Source organism: Nelumbo nucifera, chromosome 8 (genome assembly GCF_055504915.1).
Source record: "Nelumbo nucifera cultivar China Antique chromosome 8, China Antique-T2T, whole genome shotgun sequence".
In the NCBI taxonomy this organism is placed as follows: Eukaryota; Viridiplantae; Streptophyta; class Magnoliopsida; order Proteales; family Nelumbonaceae; genus Nelumbo; species Nelumbo nucifera.
This window is the reverse complement of record NC_142656.1, coordinates 22838516-22853882: the sequence shown is the minus strand read 5'-3', so window position 1 is coordinate 22853882 and position 15367 is coordinate 22838516. Positions and strand designations below refer to the sequence as shown.

At 37.7% G+C, this 15367-nt stretch overlaps 1 protein-coding gene across 1 annotated transcript in view; it reads left to right on the top strand.

The window, feature by feature from the left end:
* The window catches only part of LOC104609119 (bifunctional aspartokinase/homoserine dehydrogenase 1, chloroplastic-like), a 40132-nt gene extending 26560 nt beyond the window's left edge, over positions 1-13572 (top strand). Inside the window, exons 13-18 of the mRNA XM_010275345.3 lie at positions 1073-1298; positions 11772-11917; positions 12098-12233; positions 12589-12672; positions 12756-12848; positions 13110-13572. Of these exons, the coding sequence (XP_010273647.1) occupies positions 1073-1298; positions 11772-11917; positions 12098-12233; positions 12589-12672; positions 12756-12848; positions 13110-13355 (931 nt within the window). The 3' untranslated portion in view covers positions 13356-13572. The remainder of the gene's footprint in view (positions 1-1072; positions 1299-11771; positions 11918-12097; positions 12234-12588; positions 12673-12755; positions 12849-13109) is intronic.
* Positions 13573-15367: the final 1795 nt, after the last annotated feature.

Genomic DNA, 15367 nt, shown 5'->3' with positions numbered 1-15367 from the left:
ACCAACTCTCCTCACTCTTTTCTTGACTGAAATTTTCGATGCCTTTATTGAATAATATCAGCTCCTTAAATAGGAGATTACAAGAGATAAGGTCCTACTTTTAGGAAGGCTCCTTGCTAATTAGGAAGACTCCCTACTAATCTATCCTACTGAACTGATAAGATAAGATAAGACTGAACTGATAAGATAAGATAGATAAGATAAGACTCCCTTAATCTATCCTACTGAACTGATAAGATAAGAACTGTATCTAGCTAGAATTAGATAAGATGAGAATCAGCAAATCTTGCTCCCTTTACTGCTGCTGCCGGCGGTGATATGTCTTCCCAATAAAGCGTCCACATCACTTTCTACCTAACACCAGAGGCAGAAACTGTTTGTAAGATCCAACCAGTTGTAACACAGGATGACAGGAACAAGATGTTGGTGCATATCTGATTGTGGGGATAATTTCCTAGTCTTCCTTCTCCATTGTTGGTGCATATCTTGTAAAGATGGAAATGGATAGCTGATTACCCAGATACCTGATGTACCTGGCTCCAATTAGTTGGGTTTGGATCCCAAAATTTTGGACCCGAGCACAACTAGGTCCAAATTAGGCCTCTAAATTTAAGTTCTGTTAAGAATCAGGTTCAACCCTGGGCCCATTAGTTAATGTGAAATATATTTAAGTGATTTAAATTAAGTCTTTGAGTCTTAAAATTTGTAGGAGGGGTAGAACATATCCACTTTTGTCCCTTCATTATTAATTGCATTCATGCAATAAAATTTATGAGAACGAACTTTTGGACATTCTTCTGTTTATTTCAGAAACCTCTGTTAAGTAATTGGACTAGCATTCCTAATGAAGTTATTTGAGGGTGGAAATTCTCATAATCATTCTCTGCAGTTAAATTGGAAATTAATTCAATTCCTTGTTTCTTGCATATGGTGCCTCTGATCCCCAGTTTTTGAGTCACAGTGACATATTGGTAGTTCACTATCATGGTTTAAATGTTTTTGCTGCTATTTATCAAAAAAACGTGTCTTTGCTTCTAAGTTCTGGGAACATTTCTGTTATGGTTTTCCACAGGGGAATTGACTTGTCTAGATGGAGGGAACTTCAAAAAGAGAAGGGACAAATGGCTGACTTGGATAAATTTGTTCAACATGTACATGGAAATCATTTCATTCCAAATACTGTGTTGGTTGATTGTACGGCAGATACTAATGTTGCGAGCCATTACTATGAGTGGTTGCGCAAAGGAATTCATGTAATCACCCCAAATAAAAAAGCTAATTCAGGACCTCTTGATAAGGTAATTAACAATTTGGTGACTTTAGTTCTCAAAGGCTAGTAAGTAGCAACTCCCAAAGGTTTGTGCATATTCATTTAATTCATCAATATCTTTCAATTGTAAATTCATGATGGCATTGTTTCCTCTTGCAAGAAAAATAATGGATCGGATGTAGATTTAACCCCACCTGATCCGATTAAAATCTGTATCTGATTATTGTTTTTGATCATTAACAGAAGCTTTTATTAATTAGAGAAATAGAAATTACAAGGGAAGCAAAGGGGAGAGACAAAATCTCTTAACCCCCCTGAAAAAAAAAAGAAAACAGAAAAACAATTACGACACAGCCCAAAATAATTGTTCCTGTCCCATCCCTTGTTTAGCCAGAGCATCTGGGTCTGATTATTATAAATACTATATATAAAATGTATAATTATATGTAAACATAATATATAATTAAAACATTATATAAAATTAATGTAATTATATACACATTAATTTATATAATTTTATACTTTATACTACATATAAATTTAATATTTTATATTTATATTAATTTATTAAATATAAGTTAAATAAGTTAAGAAGCAATTGATTTTTTATTTTTTAAGTTTATTTCTTTATTTTAATAAATTTGAAGGGGAATTGGATTAAATCGAAATCCAATATGATTCAAATATGATTTGCGGTTCCAAAGTACAGACTGGATTTTGGATTGGATTTGTTGGATTGAATATTATATTAGTTGGATCAGATTCAGATTTTGATGGATCTGGTTCAAATCTGACCCAATTATAGCCCTAAGTAGAAGGCTCTAGAAGAGCAAGGGGAAGAAACACCGAAAAAAAAGTTTAAAATTGTAAGGAATGATCTAAGGTCTTGTAATTTAACAGAAAAAAATGGCTCCTGATAGAGTAGAATGGCAGGACTGGATTAGTGTAGCTGAGCCAAATGGTTGGGTTAAGGCCAGTTGAGTTGTGTCATATTTGTCATGATTATATATACTTGAAATCATTTTTGTTATCAACAGAAAGGCACTATCTGGGATGAGATGTTCTGTTTGGCATGGAGGTGGGGTTTTAGATTATTGAAGAAATTTCTATTTGTTAAACTCAATGCAAGAAATTCAAAACCAGTAAGTTTTGGTTTAGATAGAATATCTAAAGAAAATTCTGGTGGACATTAATATTGGATATAGTGGAGTTTGAGAACTATAGATTGAAAATGATGATTGAGTTGATAACTTTTCTTTTTTTAAATAACTGAATTTTGTCTGAATTCAGAGAAATGTAACATTACAGTCAGCCTTTGGGTAGGGTAGCGATTACTACCCAACCACATTAATAGGAGACATAAAGAAACATATTAAAAACAGGGAAAACATAATTAACTTCTAGTAAACCCATGCTTAGCTGAAGTATCATCCAATCTATCTACATTTCTAGTAAACCCTTGCTTAGCTGAAGTATCATCCAATCCATTTACATATCTAGTCACCCAATTGACCTTTATATTTCTATTCATTACCATAGCCAAAGTATCATCCAACCCATTTGCATATCTAGGCACCCAACTGATCTTTATGTGTCTGTTCATTACCAACCATTTGATTTTCCTTGGTTCATTTCTTTAACCCCACACTGCTTTTTCATTATTTTTAGCCACCCAGTTACAACCTTGGAGTCACTTTCAATAATCAAGTTATTCAAATTCATTTCTTTAGCCTGTTGTAGACCTTGGAGACTTGGAGTACAGCCTGGAGCTTAGCCCTTGTAGAATTCCCAACACGGATTGGACTCAAACATTGCAATGTCGTTTTCTCTAAAAACCCCTCCCACTCCTAGGAGGAAATAGATGGTATAAGGTTAAAATGAGGTGTCCATGGGTCCTTAGAGGGGGCTTCAACACCCTTAGTTTTACACATGAGAAGGGTGGAATTAGAGGCCATGGAGGTATGAGGGGATTTGCTGTGTTTTTGAGATGTTTGGAAATGGTTGACTCACCATTGCAAAATATACATGGTCAAATACTAGGAAGAGGGCACATTGGTAAAATTGGATAGGTTTGTGGTATCAAGTGTAAAGACAAATTCTTGCAATTTTCATTTGGAGCACTCCTCATGTCACCAATGGATCACAACCCAATACTATTGGATGGTCGAGGCATTCAATATAAACTAGCCACCTTTTTGCTCTGAATGTATTAGGGCTGCAACTTGGGCAGGTCCAACTGAGATTGACTCGACCCAACCTGAGTTTTTGCACCAATTGGGCCTGAATTTTTGAGCTATGGGTTGGGCTTGGGCTAGAAAACTTGGGCATGGCCCAAACATGTGTTGGGGTTGGGTTGAGGCCTCAGATTTCCCGAGTCCATCTGAATAATAGATTGTATACACCCTAAATAATAGATTGTATTTGGTATGTAGATGATTAGCCTAAACTTACACCCATGCACAATGCACATATTATGTCTTTTATTTATATAAAAATCTCTCTCTCTCTCTCTCTCTATATATATATATATATGTGTGTGTGTGTGTGTGTGTGTGTGTGTGTGTGTGTGCACGTGTTTATATATATATGGTCATTTATTAATGAATGTATGCATATTTTTAATCCATTGGGTTATGAGGCCAATAAAAGATGGATGTGCAAAATATATGAGAAAAATCTTTCAAACCTGACCAACCTTCCTAGGCCCACATGAACTGACTTAAGTCTGGCCTGAGTTGTGTTGGGTTAATCTTGGTTTGGGCCTGAGTTGGTAAGCTTCTGCTTAGCCTTCGGTTGGGACAGCCCTTAGTCTAAGCTTTGAATCTTATGGTTGAACCTCAACCTGACCCAACTTGGCCAAGTTGCACCCCTAGAATGTATCTTGCTAGAAGGTGGTTTTGTGAAGTTGGTACAACAATGTTGGAATGAGATGTAGTTGAAGGTTCAGCCAGCCTTGTATTAAGAAGCTCAAGTGCTTAGAGTAACAAAGGAGTGGAAGAACATGGTATTCGAAGGGGTGGGCGAAAAAAAAGGGAATGTTTGGGCATAATAGTAAAAGTGGAAAAAATAGAGGAGATAGGTAGGATGTCACCAATGGATAACAATAAAAAGGGAAGGAGGGAGGTTCTCTCCATTCAATGAAGGTATTGGGATGGAGAAACTTCATGGATGTCACTGACAAGAGTTAGGAAGAACAAAAAAGGTTGGTTCATTGTGGTAGTAGAAAAATTTGGAAAAAAAATAAATGATTGATGATGTGTTCCTGAAGGGAAGGAGAATAGGGGCTGGGTTTCTTTCATAGATAAACTACAAGCATTCCTTCAAGTAGATGAAGAGAACCCAATGAAATGAAAAAATTGTAAGCAAGGAAAGTTAGGGTTGTGAATCACTTACCCGGTTGGATAGCCTATCTTGAAAAGAGAATGAGGAGAGAGTTGATAGTTTCGAAGATTAGGTGTCAATATCTTGCCAAATCTCAATTGCCAGTTTGTGTACAAATCAAAAGTTTTTGGTGGAAATGGAACAAGGGCAATGGGAACATTGGCAGGTTTTTATTGCATGTCTTTAGGACACCACCTAGGGAAGCTAGGAAGTTGGAGAAGTTAATGAGGGATTTCCTGTGGGAACTGAGACGAGGGAAAAAGGATCATTTAATTAACTGGGAAATTGTGTATAGAGGTAAATAAGAGGGGGGTTTGGGAATTGGGAGGGTGGTTGAAAAAATCAAGCTTTCTTGGGGAAATGACTATGGCAATGGCCATTGGAAAGCGGCAGGCTTTGGCATGAAGTGGTGGGAAGCATTCATGGGAGCTCGACAAGTGGGTGGGATGCTGGTGTTTCAAGGCAGGCCAACTTTCCAGCACCTTGGAAGGCCATTCATAACACCTTTCCTCATTTTCTTAGGGTCGTCAGGTATGAAGTTTGCCTTGGTAATGTTGTCCATTTTTGGGAAGATATTTGGATTAGAAACACCTCTCTAAAGGACCTTTTCCCTTTGTTATTTTCTGTTTCATTGTATAAAAAGAGGTGGTCTCAAAATTTATTTCATCTTCGGGAACACCTATGGCTCCTAGGGATTTTGGTTTTTGTAGGGGATTAAGGGATGAGGAAATTGACTCCCTCTCTGACTTGCTTTGTTTTCTTAATTAGGTTTGTTTAGATCCCTCCAAGCCAGACAAAAGGGTGTGCACTCCTAGACTCAAAAGGTCCTTTACTTGTGCTTCTTATTTTAAATCCATTGCTCATTCCTCTGTCCAACAGCCTTTTTCCTTAATGGAAATTTGGTGCAGGCCAGTTCCCTCAAAGGTTATGGCTTTTTGTTGGGAAGTTTATTATGGGAAAGTAACCACTCTAGATAACCTACAAAAGTGGAGACCCTTCCTTTGTGTTTCTCCCAACTGGTGTACCCTTTGTAGAGCCCATGGGGAAGATGGTTGTCATCTACTCTTGGCTACTCTCATTGATTGGGGATAATTGGAGCTTGCCAACAGAAATCTGCATGATCTTTGAACGGTCTACTTTCCCTTGACCTACAAAAAGAGGAGAATTATATGGAAGTAGCTTGGATAATCTAGGGTTATTTGGAATGGGGGTGTTTTGAGGAATGAGTTTGGAGAGGTGGTACTGCTCTACTCGGGTGCTTTAGGAGATGGAGATTCTATTAGGGAAGAGGTATTAGCTGCTGTACAAGGGGTGCAATTTGCAAATTGGGGGTAGAGTAGTTAATCATTGAAAGGGATTCCAAGGTGGTGGTGGGCTGGCTGAAAAACCCCGACGATACTATATGGTGTTACAAGAATGAAATTAAGAAATTTAATTGGTTGACAAGGAATATGCTGGTTTCTATAGTGGGAGGGGAGTGTAGAGAACACAGTGGGGACCCCAAGAGAGAGGGTTGATCTTAATGATCTGCCGACCCACTCTTAATATTTATATATGTTGACTAACTGTAAAGGGGCTGAATTGCCCTTATTGCTTACATGGCAAATAAACTAATAATAAAGCTGAAATAACAAGCTATAACAACAAATTGAAATAACTACCAACTAACACTAACATAACTAACAAAAAAAATATGCTATGCTGCCATACAAACACAGTGGGGTCCACATCAGTGTTCTCTACACTCCCCCTCAAGTTGGGAATAGATATTTGTCATTCCCAACTTGCATAGGTCTGCCTCTAATTTCTTCCTTGTAACAGCCTTGGTGAGAAGATCTGCGAGCTGCATGCTGGAGGTGATATACGGGAGACACACTTCTTGAGACCAAACCCTTTCTCTGACAAAATGTCGGTTGACTTCGATATGCTTAGTTCTGTCATGCTGTACCGGATTATGAGCTATATTAATAGCAGCCCGATTATCACAATACAACATTAGTGGCTTCTCATAAGCAATATCCAACTCCTCAAATAATGACTTCAGCCACACCATTAGTCATAGATTTATATTCAGCTTCAGCACTAGAACGAGAAACAACAGTTTGTTTCTTACTCCTCTAGGAGACAAGGTTACCTCCTACAAAGAAACAATATCCGGAGGTAGACCTTCTGTCATCAACACTCCCAGCCTAATCAGCATTTGTATAGACCTCTATCTTCATGTGATCATTATTCTTGAATAATATACCTCTACCTGGACATCTCTTCAAGTATGCTAATATTCTCTCAACTGCAAGGAGGTGAGTAGCTCTAGGAAAGTGCATATATTGATTGACAACGTTGACTACATAACTGATGTCCGGTCATGTGAGACAAAGATAGAGGAGTTTTCCAACCAACCGTTGGAACATAGCTTTGTCTTCAAGAGGCTCTCTACCCTCTGCACTGATCTTGTGATTTTGTTCAATAGGTGTATCTGCAGGCTTAACACCCAACTTTCCAGTTTCTGCTAATAGATCTAGAATATACTTCCTTTGAGAAACAAAAATCCCATGTTTAGATTTAGCAACCTCAATACCCAAGAAGTATCGTAGCTCTCCTTGATCTTTCACCTCAAACTCTTGATGAAGGAGTTGTTTAAGAGACTCAATCTCACTGTTATCATTCCCTGTCACTACAATATCATCCACATATACAGCAAGCAAAGTCAAGGAAGAGTCCACTCTTTTAATAGGGTAATAGGGTACCTCCTCAAAGAAAGTAACATCTATCGAGACAAATCTCCTCCCAAAAGTAGGTTCATAGCAGCCATAACCCTTTTGAGTGTGCATAACCGAGAAAAATGCATTTGGAGGCCTTAGGATCAAATTTGGAACGATGAGGTCCAAGAATCTGAACAAAGCAAGTGCAACCAATGGTTTTAAGGGAAACAATAAATAATTCTTTATCGGGGTATAGAAGGATAAAGGGAGGCTTCATGTCAAAAACCCGTGAAGGAACTCGATTAATGAGATACACTACTGTAAGAATAGCATCACCCTAGAAACGGATAGGCACATTGGAGTTAAACATAATGCTTCTAGCCACCTCCAATATGTGCCTATTCTTCCTCTCAGCAACCCCATTCTACTGTGGTGTATAAGGACAAGTACTCTGGTGAATAATCTCATGATCAAGCAGATAAGAGGCCAATGGCTTGGTAAAGTATTCTTTCGTATTATCGAATCTGAAGATTTTGATTTTGACCCCAAATTGGGTTAAAATCATCTGATGAAAGATCTGGGTCAGAGTAGGAACCTCATCTCGAGAACGCATAAGGTAAACCCAAGAAAAACGGGTATATTCATCAACAAACAACAAGAAATATTTGTATCCCCCCATAGAAGGAATGTAATACGGGCCTCAAACATCGGTGTGCACAACATGAAAAGAATTACTACTTTTTTTATTATTCAAGGAATAAGATGTTCTACAATGCTTTGCAAGCTCACAACTCTCACATCTCAAATTTGACATCTAAACAGATTCAAACAAATTTGGAAACAAACACTTCAAAGACCGAAAGGATAAATGACCTAACCGATTATGCCAAAGCATAACCTAACTAATAGACTGAGAAACCAAAGACTTCCTATCTTCATGATCTTTCCAATGAGAACTCTCTCCAAGCAGATAGATCCCATTCGTCTCACGGCCAGTCCCAATCACCTTCCTTGTCTCCAAGTCCTGAAAAATACATCGGTTAGGGAAAAAAGTTACTGAACAATTCTGATGTTTTGTAATACTACTGACTGAAAGCAAGTTAGTATCAAGCTTAGGAACATGCAGAACTGAAGATGAGGAAATTGTATTAGACAAATTGATGTCTCCCTTGCTAGAAATGGGAACAAGGGAACCATCAACAATGGACACTTTATCTCTACCAGAAGATAAGTGATAGGTAGTGAACAGTGATGGCAAGCTAGTCATATGGTCAGATGCACCTAAGTCTATTACCCAACAATGTTCAGTGTTACCTGGAGCTGAAGCATGGTAAGTTGAGGCCCGAGTACCTGAATGAGCAAAGGCTGATGTGGAAGAAGCTGATGATATGATTGAGCTGAATTCCCAACTTCCTTTTCCAACTAAGTTAGGGCAAACCGAACAACAGCTAAGGTGTCTAGAGGCGTGCCTTTTGTGCCCAATGAGGATGCATAATTGGTATTAACAGCCATATGGGCATTACCCCTTTTGTTCCTCAGTTTTGTTGGGACTAGATGAGGGTGCAACTTCCAACATGTGTCTTTAGTATGCTTAGGTTTCTTGCAATGTTCACACACTAGATCCCGCTTATCTTCCTTCTTTATATCCTTCTCTGTATCACCCCCATACTTAGGTTTAATTTCTGCCAAGGCTGGTGGGAAGGGCTGATGCTGCATCATAACCTTTCTCCTAGTCTTTTCACTATGCACCAAGGAGTAGGCTTGAGATAAGGTCACACTGTCCCTTGTTAGTATTTGCTGTCTCACAATATCATAGTCAGGATTCAGACCAGCTAGGAATTCAAAAACCTTATTAGTTTCAACTTGCTTTCTATGAGTTTGTGCATCCTTCTGACTTTCCCACTCAAGTGTTTCTAGGTGGTAAATTTCATGCTACAAAGATTTCAAAGTAGAGAAGTAAACCAAAACTGGTTTCTCTCCTTGCTTAAGGTTATTAACCTCACACTTCAATTCATAGGCCCTAGCAACATTAAGGGGTTGGGAGTAAGTCTCTTTCATAACATCCTAGATTTCCTTGGCTGTTTTTGCCCACAAATAGTTCCGGCTGATATGTGGTTGCATAGAGTTGCACAACCATGTCATAACCAAATAGTTCTCCTGAACCCATTTGGTATACGTTTGGTCCTCCTTAGATGGTTCTTTCACATCTCCCAACAGGTAGGCAAGTTTTCCTCTACCCCCAATAGCCATCATGGCCGATTGAGCCCATTCTAAGTAGTTGGATCCATCAAACTTCATAGTTGTAATCTGAAAGGCATTCTCAGACATGTTACCAGAATTGCTAGTCCCAAAAACACCTTCCCCCTGATTCTTGAACTCCATTCTTGGTCAAGAATTAACAACAAAAAACTTTTGAAGCTACTGTAATAGAAAACAACACCTAAACAACTGATAACAGCCAGCCTAGGTCTTCCAAAAATAAGGAAAAACAGAATTCTGTATGAAACCAGTTCAAATCTGATCTGAAACCAACAATAGTTCTGAATTTTAGGGTTTTTCTCTCGAAACCCTAGAAAGAAAAAAAGGTTTTCCAGCCGCACCTCTCAGAATAGACCAAGATGATTCTTTCAAGGTTATTCTCAAGCAAAAAATTACTTTATGAAAGAAAATCTCTGGCTGATGCAGAACCCAATCTTGGGGATCCAAAGCCTTTTCTAATTCTTCCTGACTACTGGAACTCTCCCAGCCTTTTACAATCTTCTTAGTAGTAGTCACCACCTTCTGTTTGATGCAGAACCCAATCTTGGGGATCCAAAGCCTTTTCTAATTCTTCCTGACTACTGGAACTCTCCCAGCCTTTTACAATCTTCTTAGTAGTAGCCACACACTACCAGTAGCCTCCAAGAATCAGCCGATCCTCCTTCTTTGTTGAAAAACTTCTAAACCTAGGAAATTATCATGTAGTCAATTTAATTAGACTAACATAAGACCTCCTTCTCTGCAACCAGTTTTAGGTTTTGAACAGAAATTCTGATCGCCACCTTTAGTCTTGATAAAGAAACTGATTTTGTACTCTTTATCTTCCTCTGATTCTTCCTGATTATCAAGAACACAATCCACTCTTTGGACAGCTGCTACAGTCTCTGATAACCTCCAAGAATCAGCCGAAAAGGGATCCTCTTAATCTTCCAGCCCTAGGCAACTCTCATGTGGTTGGCTGGATCAGACTCACATGAGAAACCCTAATCCTTGCTCTGATACCAAATAATTGATCAAGACTACAATCAGTCTTGAATTCGAAAGCAAAAAAGGAAAGATTTCAGAAGAAAAGAAGAAGAGAGGGAGAAAAGAAAAAGCACACGAAGGGTTTTAGAAAAGAGAGAGAGGGTTGATCTTAATGATCTGCCGACCCACTCTTAATATTTATATATGTTGACCAACTGTAAAAGGGCTGAATTGCCCTTATTGTTTACATGGCAAATAAACTAATAATAAAGATGAAATAATAAGATGTAACAACAAACTGAAATAACTACCAACTAACACTGACATAACTAACAAAGAAAATATGCTATGCTGCCATACAAACACAGTGGGGACCACAGAAGTGGGGTCCACATCAGTGTTCTCTACAGGGAGATTAGCAAATGCTATGGCTGATGTGTTAGCCAAACAAGGGGCAAATAGGGAAGAATTGTTTTGGGCTCAGCTGTGATTTATGTAATTTATTACTAGCTTACTTGTGAGCTATTGGGAGAGGCTGCAGCCTGTGCCTCTCCATGCGATGTTGTATGAAATTACATTTCTAAAGCAGTTTCTGAATTAATAAAATTTCTATTATTCATCAAAAACAGAACAAAACCAATACATACCTACATATTTCAGTTTTGAATTATCTTATTAATTAATGCTGCTTTATATATACATAAATTTGGTTGCTATGTCTCACACACAAGACACTCAATGGAAGATAAAAGTTCTACCAAGTATAATATCGAAGTTTGTCAAAATGACATGTGCTTTACGTTTGTGCTATCATTTCTCCTATTTCTTTTTTCTTTATTAATAATGGTAATGCCTGTGCTGTATTGTTATTAGTATTATTCAAATGTGGAAGTCTTGTGCCTTAAGAATGATCTGTTGCTCTAGAAATGACATTTAGTTAGGATTATCATCATCTCTCTAGGACATGGTTTTCCTCTTTTCATGTTCCAAAAGTACGTCAGACTACATACTTTAGTTTTATATGTTTATGACTAACTAGTATTGTTCTTGTTGAATCTTTCAACTATATTTTATGTAAGAAAAGATGAAAGCTTCTCTGTTAGTTTCTAGAAAACCTTTTTTCTAAGATTTCATTCTTTCAACTTGGTACTTCTATTTTAACATCTAACCATATTATCACTCTGCAAATTCAGTATTTGAAGCTGAGAGCACTTCAGCGGCAATCTTATACTCATTATTTCTATGAAGCAACTGTTGGAGCTGGCCTCCCGATCATTAGCACATTGCGAGGGCTCCTAGAAACTGGTGATAAGATTTTGCGCATTGAGGGCATTTTCAGGTTAGCTGCCCTGCCAACTACATCTTCCTGTTTTATTTTGGTTTCCTTTTCAGCAAGTCAAAACATTTGCAATGAAAGTCTTTAATAGGGTATTTGATCCATTTACCTTTCATGTACCCAAGTTGTTCTGTCTTTGATTGATTTGATTTGATTTTTTCTCTTTGTGATATGCTATTGCAGTGGGACTTTGAGCTATATTTTCAACAACTTCATCGAAAAACGAGCTTTTAGTGAGGTGGTGGCAGAAGCAAAACAAGCTGGTTATACTGAGCCAGATCCTAGGGATGATTTATCTGGAACTGATGTTGCAAGAAAGGTGATTACATGTTCTATTTTCCATAGAAAAATATTCACAGTTAGATATTTGTATGTTTAAAATGGGGATTTCATCTTCACTTCTGTTTCATCAACTGTTTTGTATTTGATGGGCAAGGCCATTCAATCACCGTGCACATTGTATTGGTTATTTCCATCTAAAAGTTGAATATTTTAATTTAGAAAAAAGAAACACATTATTTTAGATGCTTGGCAAAGGTTTTTAAGCTCTTTAACATAGGGTTATAAAGAATCCCAAGGTTGTTTGACTTTCATGTGGGACACAAAAAAAAATGTAATCATATGGAAGATCCTTAGGTTGTCTGAATTTATTATGACATCTGTTCTTGTTGCAGGTCATAATTCTTGCCAGAGAATCTGGTCTAAAGCTAGAGCTTGAAGACATCCCAGTACAAAGCCTTGTGCCAGAACCATTAAGAGTAAGAATGAAATAATCACTGGTCAATGAACTTTGGAGCTCTTTAGCTTATCATGAAATTAATGTTCTGTTAACATGTTGCAGGCTAGTGCATCAGCTGAAGAATTCATGCAACAGCTTCCTCAATTTGACCAACAAATGGCAAAGAATCGGCAGGATGCTGAGGCTGCAGGCGAAGTGAGTATCTCCTAGTATCTCTTATATAGTGAGACCATGAAACTAACTTATGTCCATACATGGGAGTCAATACTATTCACTGTGATGAATTCCTAATCTTTAATATGGAAATAGTTTGTTTAGTAGGTTAGCATGGCTTGAGGGATTTAGACCCCTCAGCAGCTTCACATTCTGAACCCTTGCTTATATTTTGTTTGTGTACGTGCACACATGCTTGGGTTGGAATTTATCTACCATCTAATGAGGTATTTGATATTGAAGGTGTTGAGATATGTTGGTGTGGTGGATGTGGTTAATCGAATAGGGCGTGTAGAGTTGAGGAGATACAAGAATGATCACCCATTTGCTCAGTTATCTGGGTCTGATAACATCATTGCTTTTACAACATCAAGATACAAGGAACAACCACTCATTGTCCGTGGGCCAGGTGCTGGTGCCCAAGTTACAGCTGGTGGAATATTTAGTGATATATTGCGGCTTGCCTCCTATCTCGGTGCTCCTTCATAGGTTATGAACTGTTTCACCCATCATCCTATTGTATGATCTGATTTTGTTCATCAAGAAATTGATGTTGCAGCTATCTTGGAAGGTGTTATTACTATGTTTGCATGTGAACTTTTATTTCTAGTTTCATTTATGCATCTATTTGCGCAAAGTTGTGAATTGAATATATCCTAGTTTTTAGGATTAATGAGTGAAGAAGGGTCGGTATGTTTTCTGTGAAGCTTTGTGAAACTCACTAGTTTTTAGCCTTCAAATGGGTTTGTTGCTCCCGTAATATTCCAAGATATTGTTCAATAGGATTGTTGTTTAAAAAGATATACTCATTCTGCATTAAAGAGAGAACAGTTGCCCCTTGTAAATGTCTCCCACGGGTGGATCTTTACAATCACCACCACCCAGTCACATTACGGAAGCCATTATCTCCTTGCTTTGCCATCTGTTATTGCGTTGGCATTGTCACCATTAAGGTTTTTCGTGTTTTCTTTTATTTATGTTTTATTATTTACAGAAGAACAATGATTTATAGTTTAAAAAGAAAATAGTAAAACCAAAAGATTGGCTTTGGAGCTATACTGTCTTCTCAGGTTATAAGCATACGAGTCTTTTAAGGGTGTCTCCTTCCGTTCTCTGGAGCTGGAAGCTGATATCAGATCAGATGTGGGTGTTCTGAGTTAACTGTACGTACTGGACAGTGGTTATGATGCTGAACTATTATAAAACTTGGATATGAAATAATGAATAACATGGTCAATCATCTGACAATGCTGACTCTCATTTCATGCATTCAATTCTTAGCCATAATGGATTAATGGCTATTTGTGGTGTTTTTACTTTTTACTTTTTATTGAAAGCTGAAACTGTAAACAATTGTGCTTTTTTGGTGTTTGTTCGTCATAGCAGATGGGCCTTCCCTTTATGGTAGATAATATGAAATGGGGCACGCATTATAGATTAAAATCAGATGAATGTGAGATTGGGCTTTCACTTTCAGTTAAGAGTATGAGAGTTTCTGCATAGTATGAGAGTTTGATCACATGAAGATGTCATGTGATCAAAATGCATAGATTGCAGGTAGAGTATGAGAGTTTCTATGAACGTTGGGAGTCTAAATTGGATTCTGAATCAAAGATGTGTAAGGACATTGGTTAGGTTTTTAGGAGGTAAGGGAGATGGAGCACATAAATGAGAGAAGACAGATAAAGCACAGAAATGGTAGCAAATCTTTGAGACAACAGAAATAAAAAACACTCCATTTTCTTGCGATTTCAGGCTTTTCTGTGTTTAAGAATTCAAAGGATCGAAGACATTATTTACTTTGTCTACGTGTTTAGCTCAAATCTTGATAGGCAAAAGTTTGTGACCTAGGGCTTGGAGCTATAGTAATCGTTAAAGCTTGAACCATAATCGTATTTGTCAAGGAGAAAGTCCCTCCAAGAGGATTAATGATGCCGGGTTGATCTTATTTCATATTATAATTAATTGATGTGCTTTGCTGAACATTCATTTGGATGTTGGAGAAAAAAAATTCAAAACCCTTGAAATCTCTGAATGGTAAAGCACAAATCAAATTGCTGAATTGCATTCGACCAAGCTATTTTTTTAACGTAGAAACTCTTAGGTAGGGATCAACGTCAACCTAGTGATGTTCCTGATTTTTATTTTTCCAGGACCTGATTAGCACTTGGGAGACTACATTGAAACAAGTGATTAGTGAGATGCCCTGTCTGGGAGACTACAATTTTTTTTTTGAAGCTCGTCTGGGAGACTACATTGAAACAAGTGATTAGTGAGATTATTTGGTGGGGTTTTTAATTGGCGTTTGGAAGTTTGAAGCTCCAAAGCTGATTAGACCTTAGTGGGGTAATGGCTCTAAAGTCTGGAACAGTGAGCCATGAACATATTCGCTTCTAGTTAATTCCTAATAATCAGAAGACAGTTTGCTTTCTATATTTATTTTCAAACGTTTCATTGTTCCCTGCCAAGTATAATTGTGTCACTAGCAGAAGCTTATAATT